The following is a 17,754-nucleotide window of genomic DNA, read 5'->3' as shown; positions in this document are numbered from 1 at the left end:
TACATGAAAGTGTGGATGGAAGGATGGACAGATGGGTGAATAAAGGGGTGGACAGAGAGATGGGGGAAGGTATAAATAGTCTTTAGCTCAAGAATATTTGGCTCTTTAAGATCAAAGGAAATGTCCTCACCTTTTCTAAATGAGTTTCTAAATGAGATTGGGGGGCACACAACCTTATAGAACTCCAGACACTTTAAAGTCATAAATAGGGACCCATCTGTCCCTGATCAGTGATTTCACTGATATAAGGAACTCCTAGAGGAGGAAATTCCCCTCTACCAGTGCAAGTTACCACCTTTCCTCAATTTATAGTCTTAAAGATTTGCCTTTTTGTTGTTATTCAATCACATCAGTCATATCTGACTCTTTGAGAACCCATTTGGGGTTTTCTTGGTAAAGATATTTGAATGATTCACCATTTCATTCTCTAATTTATTTGACAGATGAGAAAGCCGAGATAAACAGGGTTAAATGACTTGCCCGGGAAGTGCCAGGAAGTGCCTCAGACCACATTTGAACTCGGGTCTTCCCAACTCCAGGCCACTTGGCTGCCCAAAGATTTACCTAAAGCAGTAGTTCTCAAATATTTTAGTGCCCCTTTGCACTCTTAAGAATTACTAGAAGAGTTTTTGTTCCTGTGGGCTATACCTATTGATGTGTACCATATTTGTCAGAGAGAATGTAAAGAGAATTCCTAGAAAGTCATTAAAGATTGAGGAGTATCTGGACTCAAGTGGAGCATGTCCCTGCAGCAGCCAACCAGTCATGCCCGAGCTTTTGATGCCCACTGTGCACCAAGCACTGCACTAAGCTGGGAATACAAAGAAAAGCACCAAAACCAACACGGACTCGGCTTCCTAGAACCCCACATCCAATGGGGGAGAGAATTTGCAAATGAGTTATAGACAGGATACACTGGAGGATAACTAGCCTCTTCATACTTGGTTTATTAGAGTGAGGGGGGAGGGTGACAGGGAGAGGAGGAGAGAGGTGGGAGAGGAGGAGGTTTGGGAGAGAGAATAGTGTGGAGCTCCAGTGCTACTGAAGCAATCCAGAGCCTCTCAAAATTCCCAGAATCAATCTCTCTGTCTCTCTGTCTCTGTCTCTGTGTGTGTCTCTGTCTCTCTGTCTCTGTCTCCCTCTCTTTCTGTCTCTCTCTGTCTCTCCTTCTTATTCTCCCTCTCTCTCTCCCTTCTCTCTGTATCTCTGTCTCTCCTCTTCTCCCTCTCTCCCTTCCTCTTTCCCTCTCTTCCTTGAATTCTTCCTCCTCCTCCTCTCTGTGTGGTTTTTTTCTCACTCTCTGTCTCTTTCTCTCTCCCCTCTGTCTCTCTGTTTCTGTCTCTTTATCTCTGTCTCCCCCTTCCCTTTCCCTCTCTCCTTCCCTCTGTTCCCCTCCACTTCTTTCCCTCCCTCTGTCTCCTCCGCTCCCCACCACCTCAATCCTAGGCTCCTCAGAGAAGTGCATCGAGATGGCCGACGGGACGTGGCTCACCCCGAGGGAGTTAGAAGTCAAAGGCGGCCGTGAACGCTCCAAGAATTGGAAGAAAAGCATCTACTGCGGCGGCCTAACACTGAGCAACCTCATCCAGGTAAGGCCCCGAGCTCTGAGGCCCCCGACCCGGCGCTGGAGCCGACGGCGTTTCCTCCCCTTCTCCGGCCACGCACGTGAAATCCGCGCTCCCGCTCCCCCACGGTCACTCACTCCCACGAGCCCCCATAGCCTCTGCGGGAAGAGTCGTGACTGACGATCCCGCACCCTTCCCCGCACTGGGGCTGGGAGGCAACGGGGCCCGGGACTTGCCCCCCGGCAGCTGGACACTTGCCCTCTGGCAGGTGGGCATTCGCCGTGTTGTCCACTGTGCTCGCGCTGATTTCTGGGTCCTTTCGAGTTCTACTCTGGATGTGAATCGCTCGGTTGTCTCAGACTCCTTCTCTTCCTCCCCCCCCCCTTCTTTCGTTCTTCTCCCCCTCCCTCTCTCTTCTTCCCACATTCTGTGCTTGAGCTTGTCCATTTTCTATTACCTGCCTTCATTTCCATCTTTTGTATACATTTTAATAGCTTTTTATTTTTCCAAATCCATGCAAAAATAGTTTTCACCTTTGTGAAACCTCATGTTCCAAATTTTTATCCTTTCCTTCCCCCAACCCCCTCCCATAGGCAGCAAGAAGTCTAATCCAATGTTAAACGTGCAATTCTTTTAAATCTATTTATATATTGGTCATGCTACACGAGAAAAATTAGATCCAAACATGAAAGAAAATTATTTTTTAAAATAAAAAGCTATTGAAAAGCAAAGAAAAAGAAAAAAAAAAAAAAAACAAGCAAACAACCAACCCCCCAAAAAGTGCGAAAATACTATGCTTTGATCCACAGTCAGTTTCCATAGTTCTCTCTCTGGATACAAATGGCTCTTTCCATCACAAATCTATTGGAATTGCCTTGATGTTTATATATTTCTAAAATCTTAGTTGATGAGTGATCTGTGAACCTCTATCAATCTCTTCAGACAAGTATCATTCTTCTTCCATAGAATTGTTAGCCTCTGTGTATTCAGAATTTCATTGTGAAAGTTTTCAGTGTTTCTGGGATTATCTCCTGTAGAATTTTAGACCATAGGATCCTACCTAGTTTCCATTTCTAATCTCATAATTGATTTATAGTAAGTAAACATTAAATCATTATTTTCTCATTACCAGTTTCTAGGTCTTTCTTAACCTTGTTAAATTTCTGATGGATTCTTGGCCAGTTGAGGATATGCAAAGGCCCAGTTCTGAATTCTTTAGCTGGAAATAATGATATTTTCTAACGTAATTGAAGAAGTTTTGTGATGAATATACTCAGCTTTAGGGATAGCTAAGTGGCACACAGACAGAGCTCTGGGTCTGGAGTTGGGAAAATCCACATAACTCTGAGCCTGGAGTTGGGAAGATCCTGCATCAGACGCTTACTAATTGTGTGACTCTGGATAAGTCATCTAACTCCAATTCACCTCATTTCTTCATCTTAAAAATGGGAACACACTGGAGAAATAAATAGCAAACCACTCCAGTATCTTTGCAAAGAATGGGGATGTAGCTGAACAACAACAAATGTTTAGTTTTTTAAGAAAAAGCTGTTTTGAAGTTCCGGTCTATTTAATTTGCTTTCTAATGAATTTCTTTTTACTTAACTTTCATTTCCTGTTGTCACTGGATAATTTTTCACAATTACAATCCATGCTTTTAAAATATGTGAATTACTTCCTTCTGGCTATTGATAAGAGACTTTTCTTTGCCATTGAAGGACTCTGGATTTTGTGATTATATTACTCAGGGAGTTATACTGGTGTTCCTCTCTGTTGAGCTCCTATGGATATAGTACAAACTCATCTTTTTTTCAGTTAAAATCATCACACAATCTGGCTTCAGCCTGTTTTTCCAGACTGATTTCACATTACTCCCCATTATGTGCCCTATGTTCTGTCCAAATTGATCTTGCTCTTCCCCTTACCTAATATTCCATCTTTCACTGTTATACAAGTTATTTTCTCCAGGCTTTCTCTTCTCTCTTCTACCTCTATCTTTCAATCATCAGCCATCATGGAACAGTCCAAGTGCTATTTCCTATACAAAGTCTTTCCTGATTGCTCTGTTTTTTCATTGCATTCCCCTCCCCTTGCCTCATTCCAAAATTACTTTGTTTATTTTTTATATTTAGTTTCTGTTTACATATTGCTTCCTCCAAGCAAAATCTAAACTCCTTGAGGGCAGGAACTTTGTCTCTGTCTTCATCTTTGGATCTCCAGCACTTGTCATATAGAAATATAGTAAAGATTTAATAAATGTTTCTTGTGTCCAGTTAAGTTGACATCATTCAAATGAAGTGATGACAACCTTCATTATGATGATGTCAGTGAGTATGTTAAAGAAGGAAGGGATGATAGAGACATTGTGAAGGACCATCCACAGGATTTACCAGTTATCTTTAAATGGGTGACAATGAAAAGGGGAGCATATGGGCCGCCCCTGAGGCTCAGATCCTGATTAAGCAGAGGACAGAAGTGTCCACCACAGGAAGTGCAAAGCCAAAAGGAGAAGCCATTTGAGGAAAGGGATGGGCAGACTGAATTTCATTTTAGATGTCTAGAACTTGGTATAATGAGATCGGGGGATGGAGATTGTTATTACAGATTTAGAAATATGGACTTGGGATGGAGGAGGGGCAGGAGAGACCATGGACAAGGACACTGTACTCATTAACTTTGTGTCTCTTTCAGGACAAACTTCTACCTTGTCCTCCACCTACACGTCACAAGAGAAAAAAGGTACTTATGACCTGATCTTACCACAACGTGCCTATTTCTGGTGCAAGTATTACTTAGATCAATAGTGTTAAATTCAAAAGAAACAAGCTATTAAACTGTATCTAAAGATCCTTTCCAGTTGCAAATTGACTTAGAAAACCACATAGCATTATCTGTGTTCTACTATATTTTTTATTCATTTAAAAATATTTCCTAATTATATTTTAATCTGGTTATGCTGGCAATAGATCCTTCCATATCTGACAGCTCTGATCTAGAATTTCTTGAGGGCACCAAATATGATGAATATATACTCTTGGGCAGAACCTTTTGTATTTGTTTTACAATTGGTATCTCCCCTTATAGAATTATATTTTTATATTCCTAATAAAGAACACAACTCCTGTCACACAGGAGGTATTTAATAAATGCTTTTTTATGGATTGGTAGTTGAAGCTTAAGGAAAATATTTTGTGAACACTGTTTTCTAGAATCACAGAGCCGGTTATGCTTCAAACTACTAAAAGGGCAGAACTGAAGTCACAGAAATGTTGTAGAGAAAGATCTGGAGGTCATAGGAACTGCCAAGATAAATAGTGAGTCAAAATTTTCAGTGCTTCAGGCCTGCCATTGGAATGAAGATCAGGAGTATCACACAGAGGAAAAAGAAGATCATTTTTCTTTGAGATTTTTGACCTGTATATACAAATATTTTGTCCTCCTAACCTGCTGGTAACAATAAATAGACTCAGAATTGAACTAATAGGCACTAATTGAGTATTGTGTCTGTAGACGCTCCCTGAAGGTGAACCTAACAGACAGCCAGAAGCAAGGAAAGAGATACTTCCAAGTCAGCCTCCATCTGCTCAGGTAAGTCCTCCCTCAATCAAAAAACAAATGTTTCATTGGTTTCACCCCTAAGCTTTATTTTGCTCTCTTCTGTCCTTATTTGTTTGGTTAGTGCTGGGATGGAGTCCACTGCCTTATTCAGAGCCTCCACTGGTTTTTCTAAATTATCAGAACTATTCTTCCTTCAATGTTCTATTTCCATACTTGCAGATGACAAAATTTCCTTTGAATCTCAGTGAATTCTAGACTTGTCTGAAGATTCAGCCTTTTCTCCATTCGGGGTTCTGACTCCAGATTAGGAACAAGCCTCTGGAATGATGGCTGGGCAAACAGACCATCGTCTAACCCTCTGATTTATAATTTAAGAACACAAATAGTTCAAGAGAGGAGGGGAGGGCAGTGACTCCTAGGGATTGTAGCTGGGGAAAGTGGTCTTCTCTTCCTTCTGAGTAATGGTGGGCTGAGGTAGTTAGGCCTTGGAGATAGTCAAGGAGTGTGAAGGAGATTGAATAGTCAAAGAGAGAGACTACAAAGGTGCCTCAAATATGGGGATGAGGAGGATGCTGGGACCTGAGCGGTTTCTAATTGTCCAGAGGCTAGGGTGGCCCCATCAGGAAGTCCACAGCCAGAAAGGGGGACCAGGTTGAAGATTTCCATTAGATGTGCTGAGTTTGCAAATTAGGGGCTGGGGGGATAGATATTTAGTTTTGAGAGACAACTGGAAATATGCGACTAGAAGGCAGGACAAGGAAGCCCCAAGGGAGCCCTGCTCATTAGGTGTTTCTCCTTTTCAGAATGAAGCTCCACCCCAACCTAAAAGAAGGCGCCTCCAGAGAAAGATGGTAATTTTAAAAGGACTTTCCCCCAGGAGATGCTACTGTGCCCCAAGAAACCTCCGAGTTCTGGTTACGCTGAGGCTCATGTCAGGAAAAGCTTCCTGACAGTTGTCCCCTGGCAGAAGGGATGGTCACTGGTGGGGGGAGGTGGGGTTTGCCATAGTTAGGTCTAGTGGATTTTTGGTTAGGTCTGGGTCAGACTGGATGGCTGCTGAGGTCCTACTCCTAGTTCTGTGATTCTTTGAAATCTGATGAATCTCTTACTGTAGTTTCATTTTCAGGAAAGGAGAAGATGAATTTTCCTATTTTAGTAGTTAGCTCAATTGGGACCAGGATCAAGGATGAATTTGTCCTTCCTCTGTCCCCCTTACTCCCCAGAACTACATGGAGGCCAATTATTGCTCCCAAATACCTCAGAATCAGGGCTGGTAACAGAAAAGGGCATTCCTAACCCTAATTCCACCTCTCCTCCCTTTAGTGACTCATCCCAGCATCTGCCAGGGATCAAAGTGAAGTCCACTGGTCCAAGGCTTTTTGCCTTAAATTCCAAACTCAGGCATAGATCTCTGGGGACAAGGCTCAGCAGTAACACCTGCCAAGCCTTCACATCCCGTTTGTCACTGCCTCAGGGGATCTCCATTTTCCAAGCCCGCCAGTTGGCAGGTGATAATTCACCCAAGCTCACTCCCACTTGCCACTTATGAGTCCTCCCCAAGGAGATACAGGGCTCATAATCATGTCCTAATAGTCCTCCCCCATTTCTTCATCAGGTAACACATAGAGCCCTCTGATGGCCCTGGGCAAGGTTCCAGTGGCCCTGGTAATGATCTGAGAGGCTGAGCCCTCAGAGACTGCTGTACTCCGAGGCTTTCAGCCCTATGGGCCATCACTAGAACAATGATGGTGTTATATTTGTGTAAGAATCAGTGAAATATGCACAAACATATATGATGTAAGGATAAATCTAAAGTCAGAAACTGGGCCAGTAATGATATAGGAACCTCCCAGAAGGTTATTTTGAAGGGGGACATTAGGGATGAAGAAGCAGATAAAGAAAGATTTCATGTAGGAAAGTGCATCTAAAGTGAGCTTTGAAGGGAACTTGGCAATCTGGCAGAAGTGAGGAAGAAGTCTGGGGGACAGAGAGTCAGTTCAAGGGGCCAAAGATGGAGACCTAGTGCTGTGTGTGAGGAGGAGAGACGGTCCATTTGGTTGGACCTTCGAGTAGGGGGAAAGGCAACAATGTATGTTGAATATACTTTAAGATATTTAACATATATGGGACCACCTGCCATCTAGGGGAAGGAATGGAGAAAAAGAGGGGAAAAGTTGAAACAGAAGTTTTTGCAAAGGTCAATGTTGAAAAATTATCCATGCATATGTTTTGTCAATAAAAAGCTTTAGTTAAAAAAAAAAACAATTTATGTTGTAAAAGTAGGTAGTACAGTAGATAGTACCTACCAGGTACCTGGTGGACTAGGTAGTACAGTAGATAGAGCACCAGCCCTGAAGTCAGGAGGACCCGAGTTCAAATCTAGCCTTAGACACTTAATACTTCCTAGCTGTCTGACCCTGGGCTCCAGTTGCCTCAGCCAAAAATAAATAAATAAATAAACAAACAAAAAGTAGGTTGAAGTAAGGTTATGAAGGAAAATTTATATCTGATCCTGGAAATAATTGTTTTGTTTGGCATCAGCTCAAGTTAAAGTAAAAATAAGGATTCAGGAATTTCCAAGAAATTTGTATTCAGGAAGCTGATCTCAAGAAGTGCTTTATTATTTTGTGGGTCAGCAAGCAGGCAAACAAAAGCACATATACACACACCATGTGGCAATAGAAGCAAACATATTCTCCTCCTCCCCCTGAAACTTAACCAGGTTGAGAGGGAGGGAGATGTCAGGGAAGAAACGTGCTCAAAGCTGGGGTTCAGATGAAAAATTATGTCCCCCGAGAATGGGTATTGACTGAGAACAAGTAATGGGAACCATGTGGGGAAGAAGACCTTCCTAACCACCAGTGGGATAGAGAAAGTTCTCAGTATCAATTATCAATAGCAGCGGGGGTTGAGACTCAGAAAGGGGACTATCAGGTTACCCTTCTAGGTCAGCAGAAGGAGAATGACTCAAGACCCCTGGAGCAGGTTAAGGTTTCATCCAGTCAAAATGTGTGAGTGTGATTTGCCCAGCTCAGAGTTAAGAGATCAGCAGGAGAGAAAGGTACAAACTATCTGTCTGGCCATCTGCTTCAACAGGCCTTTGGCTCCGACTGACCCTCAGAGTCCCACCATTAGAACTATAACACCAAACTACGTAAAGTTTACACTGTTCACAGGAGTCCTTGGAGTTTCCCTCGCACAGCTTGGGAGAGGTGGGGCAGAAGGATAGGATCTCAGTCACCTGTTACAGGAATAACTTTGGCCCTTGAGTGGAGACTGAACTGAGTGGGGAAGGACTTGCGGCAAGCCGGCCCCCCAGCCGCTATTACAACAGTGCAGGAATGGGGTGACAAAGGCATGTACCACGCTGGTGACCAGAGGAGAGAAAGGGGTCTGTATAGAAACGATGTCCCAAAGATAGAAGCAAGACCTGGCAATAGATTGGTTCCATGAGGAGGGGAGTCAAGGAAGACCCTATGCCATTTTCAGGGTGCCAATCCCAAGGATGTCCCTCTCTTTGCCCAGCTCGCTGACCCTGGAGTGCACATAAGCACATGAAGGCATAGACACGCAGACAACTTGGGAGGTCTTTCGTGTGGAATAGAGAGAGGACCATTGTGGGCCAGACTCTGTGAGACCATTGGGTGGAAGGAGGCTGGACTTCTCAAAGAAGGGATGGCACACCCAGCTCAAGGTTCCTCCCCATCCTGGGGAGATACAGAACCAATGGGAAGCACTAGGCCCAGAGAGTCCAGGGCAGCCCTGGGTTATGGCCTCCATGTTCTTTACAGAACTGAGGGGAAGAGGACAGAAGGTCCTGGTATCCTTGAGCCCATTCCCTAAAGAACACTCATTCTGCAATGTGCATGAGCACACCTGCCTGACATCTCTGTTTCCTTGTTTGCCACAGCAGGTACCAAAAAGGACGCCTTTGAGCCCGTTCTACTTATCAGGTCAGTACCAGTTTTTAATTCTGTGTAAGGATTTATCATTTGCAAAAGGAACAGATTGTGACTTGGGAGCATGACTATAATATATGAATATTCCCTACTGATGGTGCTATATATGATGTGTACTAATAATAATAACATTAATAACTAGCTTTAAGATTTGTAAAGCACTTTCTACATGTTAACCGATTGGATCTTCACAACAACCCTGGGAGAGAGGTCCTATTATTATTTCCATTTTGCAGATGAGGAAATTGAAGCAGTGATTTACCCCGACATACAGGATTTGAATTCAGGTCTTCCCTACTCTCAGTCCAATGTGCTCTCCACTAGTTCACCTAGTTGCCTGTGTAACATAGATGCATATTCACCTGTGTGTGTATGTGTGAGCCACAGAAGCTAAACAGCAGCTTTTGTCAATGGCATTGGTGAGCTTCTCCGAAGCTTCCCGTGTGATAGTTTCGACAGGAGAAAGAGCAAGGATGTTCTGTGAGAACATTTTTGGTGGCATAGAAATGAAGCTCTAGGAAGTTCTGTTTACTGAAATGCCTTTAAAAATGTATTTAAAATAAAAACTTGCAAAAAATTATTAAAACGAAATTAAACTTTAAAAAATTCATTTAAAATATATTAATCCCTGTCATTAAAAATAATTTATTAGAAAGAAATTTTTTGATTTATTAAAAACATTCAATTTTTAAAATTTCTTAAACTTCAAAAATTCACTTTGAAATACATTAATCCTTTGATTTATTAAAATTTTCTAAAATTTATTAAAAAATGAATGAAACTTGAAAATTTATTAAAATTAAACTTTGGAAAATTAACTTAAACTTAAGTTTTTAATTTATTATTTATTTTTTTATTATAATAACTTTTTATTGACAGATAAATTTATATTTTTATCTTGTTACTTTGCACTTGACAATCATCAACAAAAATGAGAATTTTTTATATTTGACATGCACAGAAGGGGAAAAAGGATTGTATAGGAAACCATGAGTCAGTACTACATAAAGCTTGTGATTTTTAAAACAACGTCATAAATTGGCTGTGTCAGATTCAGATCGTCCTGCTTGAGTTTATCGTTCGAAATTCTTTTGCTCTTTTCTATGTGTAACTAGCTGGGTAACTTTCCTTCTGTGAGGGTGTGTTTTTCCTTCACTGTGTCCCCACTATCCCCCCTTGCTTGGTGTCCATTCTCCCATTTTCCCCCAAAACCATTTGGAGATTCCGATAGTCATGTCCTACATCAAGTGTCTCCCAACTGGGCTTGAGGAGTGGGGAACAGTACCATGGACTCAGAAGTGCACACCCAAGAGCACCTATAAAAACCATCATTGTTCCCATTCAGTGCAAGGTCGGGGATAGTGGGGCACCCACCCCAAATTCTTCTCTGTGTGTCCCCTGAAGCACTCAGGATGCATGCACCCCTCAAGCCCCAGAGTTAGTCGTACCCAAGTATATTCTGGTTTTCAAATTGGATACTTCAGAAAAGCTGATAGGGAGCAGTGTGGGGAGTGGTAAGAACAAGTCCGTGCAGTCCAACAAGCATTTAGTAAGTGCCTATTATGTGCCAGGTTCTGTGGATGGGGGCCAGGAATACAAAAACAGAAGATAAATAGATCTTGTGCTCATGGAGCGCACATTCTTCTGGGGGAAATAACATGATCAGGGGAGGAAAAGTAGATATAAAATAAATGGAAAGTAATCTGGGGAAGGAGGAAGAGGAGAAAGAGCACAGGCACCAGAGGGATTCTCAAGTACTAAGTTGTTTTGGGGGGAGTTTTGTTTGTTTTTGAGGCCATCCCACAATTCTTGTGTGCCCAGGGACACACAGCTAGTGTGTCTCTCTCTCTCTCTCTCTCTCTCTATATATATATATATATATATCCTTCTCTTCTTTCTTCTTTCTTCTTCTTCTTTCTTCTTCTTCTTCTTCTTCTCTCCCTCTAATTTGCTTCCTCTGTCCTTTCTCACTCTCTTTTTCTCCCTCCTTTCTGCCTTCTATCTTTTTTTTATTTTTTCTTTTCCTAACTTTATTTCTCCCTCCTTTCTCTCTTTTATTCATTGTCTTTCCAATTTTTCATTCTCTTTCTCCTCCCCATTTTATAGTCAGTCTGTCTCCATGCATCCTTCATGCTGTCTGGCTTTCTTCTATCATATTGGGCTGTGAGGGGGATTTAGGGCAAACTTTCACTTACTTCATGTATTTCATGGGATTTTCACCAGACTCACCAGAAGGTGGGCACCAATTTGGCCTTTTGGAAGGGCTCCTTTGACTGTTCTTTTTGGAATGTTTTCTGTCCTCTTTTGTTTTCTGGTAGTTTTAGTGAAATCTCACTCTGAGACACACACACACACAGCTTCAGTTTTCATCCTTGGGAGAATGACCATCCCTCTTGACCCAAGTCCAGTCAGGGTTAAGGATCTATAGGGATTCTTTGGCTCCTTTGAGCACTGAACAAACAGGCTCATTTTCGTTTTCTTGTAGCAGTGAGAAGTCAAGTAACTACCCTGGACAGCCGACCAAAGTACCGGGCCCAACTCCAAGCCAGGGAATGGCTTCATGTGACATGCAGAGTAGGCAAAGGGCGTCTGTACAAGAAGGAATTTGCCTCAGGTGAGTTCTCCGAGAGGTTCCTGGTATAGCGTTTGGGGCCTTCCTGGTTCTACAAATCCCAGCCCTTGGTTCCATTATCCTCCAAGGGACTTTACTTGCCAGGTTGAACAAGGGAGAAAACTGAAGGAGAAATGAGTGACTCATCTAAAGTTCTCCCTTTGACTGTCATATAGTGTCAGTGCCTTTGGGTGATACAACATGAGAGCAGGTAGTTTGGCTCAAGCGTGAGAAAACCCTGGGAACGGATTTGATGGTCAGAACTGAAATGAAATTATATCTGCAAAGACTGTGATTGTAACATGAACCTGGAATTATCATTGGTATAGATAGCAGAACAAAGTAGGGCATTTCTGCTTCCGAACAAACCATCATCAACCTGGAGTGAACTTGCAAAGCTTAGTAGCCAGGATCCTCAGTAGGGATAGAGACCAGGAGTCACTCTAGAATGGCCAACCGTGAGAAATGCTGGAGTGAAGTGAATGTACCTTCATAAAGGGGTAAAAAGGATGGTCTTTCACATATAACTGGGTTCTACAGGTTTTCCAACCTCACTTGTGGGTCATCCTTGAAAATGCTATTGACTCATACTTAATCTTATTATTCTGAGCTTGAGGGTATATTTATAGCTCTTATTAATAAATAAAATTTCAATAGCTCAATTAATCAACTATGTTCAGAGCTCCTGTAACAGTTCATCAAATGTTATTTATCCAATAAACTGGAGAAGTATCCTTTCCCAACGGTAGTTACTCATGTCCCATGGTATGCAGTTAAATGTTTAACAATCAGTTCTCTGGAAGAAAATAAATATATGTACACGTAACATACTTAAAAATTTAACCTATATCATTAATTTTTCCTCTATAACTTCCTAGACAAAAAGAAAAACAAAAACTCAAGCCTTGATTTTTATCATTTGATGATTTCTGAGATATGCATCTCCTATTGAAAATTTAACAATCAGCTCTCTCAACCTGTTAGAAACTGTGTGCAGCATACACATACACCTTCTTATTTATCTCTCTATACTTAATTGTTTAATCTTCTACCGTAGGCTTGATTTGGGAGAAGGGATGTAGGCAATCTTGGCTTTTAGTTTGGTATGGGGTTTGGAGACGAAAAGGCATGACTTCTGATGGCTATGGAAAGGTTGGGAGCCCTGAGAAATAGGCAGAGGGAGAGAAGAGACTTTTTGACTGAATTCTACAATAGGTAGATGGGGCATCAGCAACCTGAGGGGATCCAGTGATCAGTAACCCTGCCATTCCCAAAGCTTGAAATTGCCAATTCTATGTCCACTTCCCAATCAGGAAACTATCTCGTTAGTTGCCTACCTCATGGAAGCTGACTAACAGGACTGCCTTAGGACTAAATAAATATTGAAATTTCTGAATGTGTAATTCATTGACAATGAAATAATAATAATATGGCACTTTAATAATTTTGCATTTTAAAAGTTGCAAAGCTCTGTACAACTATTAGTTGACTCGTAAGAATCCTTTTCATCTTCTTCCCAAGATAGTTATAGATAGTAAATATTTCAGAAAGAAAGACGATCCTGTCATCATCAGTGTCTCTGGTCTTTCTCCAATCATAACAAGAAAACAGTATCTTCAGCATTTCCCAAGCCCTGATAACATTTTCTTTAGAATGTTTCTTTGTAACATGAGACAGATGTCCCAAGGAAGAAATTTCTCCTCACCTTCCTCTCTGTCTTCTTTATACTGTATCTTACAGGTCAAAATTAAACACATATGATACTTTCCCTGACTCCATAAGGGAAAATATTTCATAGAAGAACATCTGGAAGGCTTCTAGGTCCTCTGTTTCTTAAAGAGATGACAACAAAGCAGAGATTCTTTTTTTGGAAGAAAATACATCTTTATTTTCACTCTCCTTGAACTAAAATTTACAATTTCCTTCAATTGTTTTAAAACATTATATCATAGAAGGGGATCTAAACTTCATTAGATGGCCTGCCAAATGAGTTCCTGACCCACAAAAGGTTATGAACTTTTTTTCTACAAACTCTGATTGGGCATCTTACAATTTTTTCTTTTTTTTTCTGGAGGACTTGAGTTCATGTATTTTTTTTTTTTGTAATATGTGTAAACATACTCAACCTTCTCTTGTTGTACAAGAAAAATCAGATCAAAAGGGAAAGAAAATGAGGAAGAAAACAAAAATGCAATATGTATAAACTAAATCATTCTGCCTACCATCTTTTGGAGAGGGAAGGGGAGGGAGGGAAGGAGGGAAAAAAATTTGGAATCGCAAGCTTATAAAAATTAATGGTAAAAATTTTCTTGACATATAACTGGGGGAAAATAAATACTATTAAAATATAAATAAAAAGGAAGCAAAAAAACCCAGAAAAGAATATAAGATTCAGAAGCTTACATAGACAAGGACAGCTTTTCAAACTGTTAAATTTGTTTTGTATTTTTTAAAAATTCAAACCGCATATGATAGAGATACATGGTTTTATGTATAATCATTTTTCTGTTCTTTTTTGTATATGCAAATGCTTGTGTCTATAGATGACTGTCAAATTCTGGATGATAAAATTTTAAAGGAGAAAAAAAAAGAAAACAAAATGCAAATGAATAACATCAAAAAGAGTGAGAATGTTATGTTGTGTTCCACACTCAGTTCCCACAGTCTTCTCTCTGGGCGTAGATGGCTCTCTTCATCATGAGATCATTGGAACTGGCTTAAATCATCTCATTGTTGGAAAGAGTCACATTCATCAAAATTGCTCATTGTATAATATTGATGTTGCCGGGTACAATGGTAAAGCAGAGTTTCTTAATATGAGATCTGTGTACTGCATGTGTGTGTTTAAGTATACAAAAACATACATGTATGTGTACACATATGCATTTCAATTTAATTGGTTTCCTTTGCATTTTATTTTATGAATTTAAAAGTATTATTTTGAGAATAATACAGAAATAATAAGTCTGGGGAAACCTACGGAATGCTTCTCATTATTCAATCTCTTGTTCAGTGGCCTTTGGGAAAGGTTTTAGAACACTTTGCTGAAAAGAAACCATACATATGAAAGAAGGAACAGCCTCCCCAGTTTTCTACATGCTGTTTCCCCAATCTTGCATTCCCAGCTGCCTATTAGACATTCCCAAATGGAGAGTGGACCTTACCTTGGATCCCACCACTCAAGTGGTTCTGAGATCATACAACTGAGCCATCATCTAACCCACATCTTCGTTGTGTTCATGGGGAACCTTGTGAGAGGTTGTTGTGTCAGTTTGTGATTGTGGCTTCTTGTCCTGAGTGGATGAATAGGGTTAATGGAAGGAAGCTAGTAGGGAAGGCTAGTTTGACTGTGTTTTTACATAATAGTGGGAAATTTCTGGTTTTATGTGGGAGAAGTATATTGTAGATTAGGGGGAAAGTAAGTATAATAATGGTCAGCAAAATCTTGGCAAATTTATGATTTTGTGGTGATTTTGAGCCTGACAAGCAGGCCTTGCATCCTTATGATCAGAAGATCTTGTTCTTTAATCACTCACTTGTTTCAGGTTTTGACTTGGACAGGGCCCATTCAAGCTGTCACCACACTCAGGGAGGTCTCTAGGGGTGTGCCTCAAGTCTCCATTACTGGCATTGTCTTGGTCAATGTTTTATTAACAACTTAGATGAAAGAGAGAATGCATGGGTCAGAGGGATGGATAATTGGATGGATGGCAGAACTAAGCCTTGAAAGGATCCCCACAAGCTGAAAAGTTGGGTCCAGAACATAGAGAGCAATGGAAAAGCTTACATTTAGATCTATGGGATCAATGATGCACATATAGTTAGAGCAGGACTGACTGAACAACCTCCTGTGGGAATTTTGGGGGCCACAAAAATTTTTATCATCATGAGCCAACATTGTGGGGGACATGGGGGGATAGGGTGGAGAAGATAGGAGGAGATGGAATCAGTGCTGATAGAGCCAAACAGCTGAAAGCCATAAGACTTCTCCTCACGATGAGGAATAATGATGTCCCCATATTCTTCATTGCTGTCAAGTTGAAGAGCAGCTGGAGGAACCCAGGGTTCTTATTCTGAAGAAGCCTATGGGGAAGGTGTGCTCACTTCCCTCCAAAATGTGAGGGCCAACCCTATAAATGAAGGAGTTCAACACCCTCAGCATTGCCCAAAAGAGGAGAACAATGGGTAAAAGATTTAGGAACTTCAACCCAGTGTAGAATGTAAGCTCTTTAAAGGCAGGTTTGATTTTTATTATGGTTTTTTGCCTTTGTTTCCCAGAACCTACTTTGTTATTGCTTAATCAGTCTTTATCTAAGTAAATTGAATTGGATATAAAGAACTTCCTAAAAATGGGAAGGAAAAAAAAAACCCTACAGCATCAGGTAATGGGCTTCCCATCATGGAAATGTATGCTAGTCTGGATATCTATCTTTTAGAGTTGTTATAGAAAGGACTGCTGGCTAATCTCTAAGTAATTTTGATTATTCTGCAATATCTTATTCTTGATGGTCTTTCCCCTTCTAGGGAAAGTTCAGACAGGCCATGAACACTGAAGATCGAGCCTGAGGCAAGAGGGCTGCCATATTTTCCTTTTCTCCCTAGTCTTTCCTTCTGTTTGTTTTACAGCCTATCGGGGGAAATGCATCCAGACAGAGACAGGGTGGTACACCCCAGCAGAGTTCTTGGCCAAGGACCCCGAGTTCGAGATTGCTTCCTGGACCCACAGCATCTACTGTGGTAGACTATCTCTCCAGTGCCTCATTGAGGTAGGCTCCTAGGCTCAGTTCCTCCCTGGCACTCTTAGCAACCCAACACCTTGCATGCTTGTGAGAGGGACAATTCAGATGAAGTTACAGGAAAGTCAGGGGTGATCCAGAAGCATCCCCGGCCCTGCTTCTCCTCATGGAAACCCCCTGGCCTTCTGATGTGGCTCTGACTTTCCTCCACAGTGGGGATGACAATTTAAGTAGCTCTGCCTGAGGGAGATTAGTGTGTCAGCTGTTCCCTCCTCTCTGGAAGAATCTGCCCAAAGGAAGGGCTTAGTGCCCCCAATGGGCAACTCTTTTAATGCTATTCCATCTTCTCTCTAACAGAACAAAATTTTGAATCTTCATGAAAGCGGCTGCGGCTGTGCCATCTGCAAGGAGGAGGACATCTTCGTGAGTTCCACGTTCCTCCCTTGTCTTACCCTGCCTATGTCCCTTTCTTAGCAGAGTAAAAGCTAGGCTGGGATTTCCTCACCTTCTCAAGTACCCGTGAGGAAGAAGGGGCTGGGAAAGGGTCATCCACTTGTCCCAGTTACCCAGTGAGTCAATAGAAGAGCCAAGATAGGAATCCAAACCTCCAGACCCACACTACAGAGTCATTCCACTATATCTCATGGCTCACCTCATATCATTTAGACACATTTTTGAAAAATTTCATGAAAGGATAAAAAATTAACACTCATATTTTGTTGTTTTTTAGTCATGTCTGCCTCTTTGTGATCCCACTTGGGATTTGCCATTTCCTTAGCTGTGGAAACTGAGACAAACAGGGTTAAGAGACTTGTCCAGAGTCACAGTTAGTAAGTTTCTGAAGCCACATTTGAACTCAGGTCTTCTTAAGTCCATGTCTGGTGTTCTTTCCACTGTGCCATCCACCTGATCAAGCATGTATATGAAATCCCTTAAAGTTTACTAAGTATTTTACAAATATCCCATTATCTCCTTACAATAATTCCTAGGAAGCCAGTGCTATGGTTATCCTTATTTTCCAGATGAGGAAACTGAAGCAGATAGAAAATGAGAAATGAGGGCTCTGTCCCAGAATCATACAATGACTAAAGTAGGATTCAAACTCAGGTCTTCCTATTTCCAAATTTAGCCCTCTATCCACTGCCCCATTTGGCTGCATTCCAAGGTTGTTTAATAGGATCTGTGTTGGTGGTGCCCTCCATTGGGAGCCAATCCCTGAAGAACTCAAGAGGCACCAGGTTCTGTTACTATCTACTGCCATGTATGTAACTTGAAAGCCCTGTGTAAATTGTAAATGTGAGTTGTTTTATACACACACACACACA

At 41.3% G+C, this 17,754-nt stretch overlaps 1 protein-coding gene across 1 annotated transcript in view; it reads left to right on the top strand.

Annotated features, from left to right (window-relative positions):
* LOC105750570 (nuclear body protein SP140-like protein) overlaps nucleotides 1-17,754 on the top strand; it is a gene marked incomplete at its 5' end in the record, with an annotated part of 44,762 nt that overhangs the window by 18,871 nt on the left and 8,137 nt on the right. The window contains 8 exons of the mRNA XM_031969294.1: nucleotides 1,447-1,589; nucleotides 4,257-4,304; nucleotides 5,076-5,153; nucleotides 5,927-5,974; nucleotides 9,034-9,076; nucleotides 11,568-11,696; nucleotides 16,320-16,459; nucleotides 16,787-16,852. Coding sequence (XP_031825154.1) covers nucleotides 1,447-1,589; nucleotides 4,257-4,304; nucleotides 5,076-5,153; nucleotides 5,927-5,974; nucleotides 9,034-9,076; nucleotides 11,568-11,696; nucleotides 16,320-16,459; nucleotides 16,787-16,852 — 695 coding nt within the window. The remainder of the gene's footprint in view (nucleotides 1-1,446; nucleotides 1,590-4,256; nucleotides 4,305-5,075; nucleotides 5,154-5,926; nucleotides 5,975-9,033; nucleotides 9,077-11,567; nucleotides 11,697-16,319; nucleotides 16,460-16,786; nucleotides 16,853-17,754) is intronic.

The sequence above is a fragment of the Sarcophilus harrisii genome, chromosome 4 (assembly GCF_902635505.1).
Source record: "Sarcophilus harrisii chromosome 4, mSarHar1.11, whole genome shotgun sequence".
NCBI classification, from domain to species: domain Eukaryota; kingdom Metazoa; phylum Chordata; class Mammalia; order Dasyuromorphia; family Dasyuridae; genus Sarcophilus; species Sarcophilus harrisii.
Note: the sequence above shows the minus strand (reverse complement) of the source record. Positions and strands in the feature narration are given on the sequence as shown.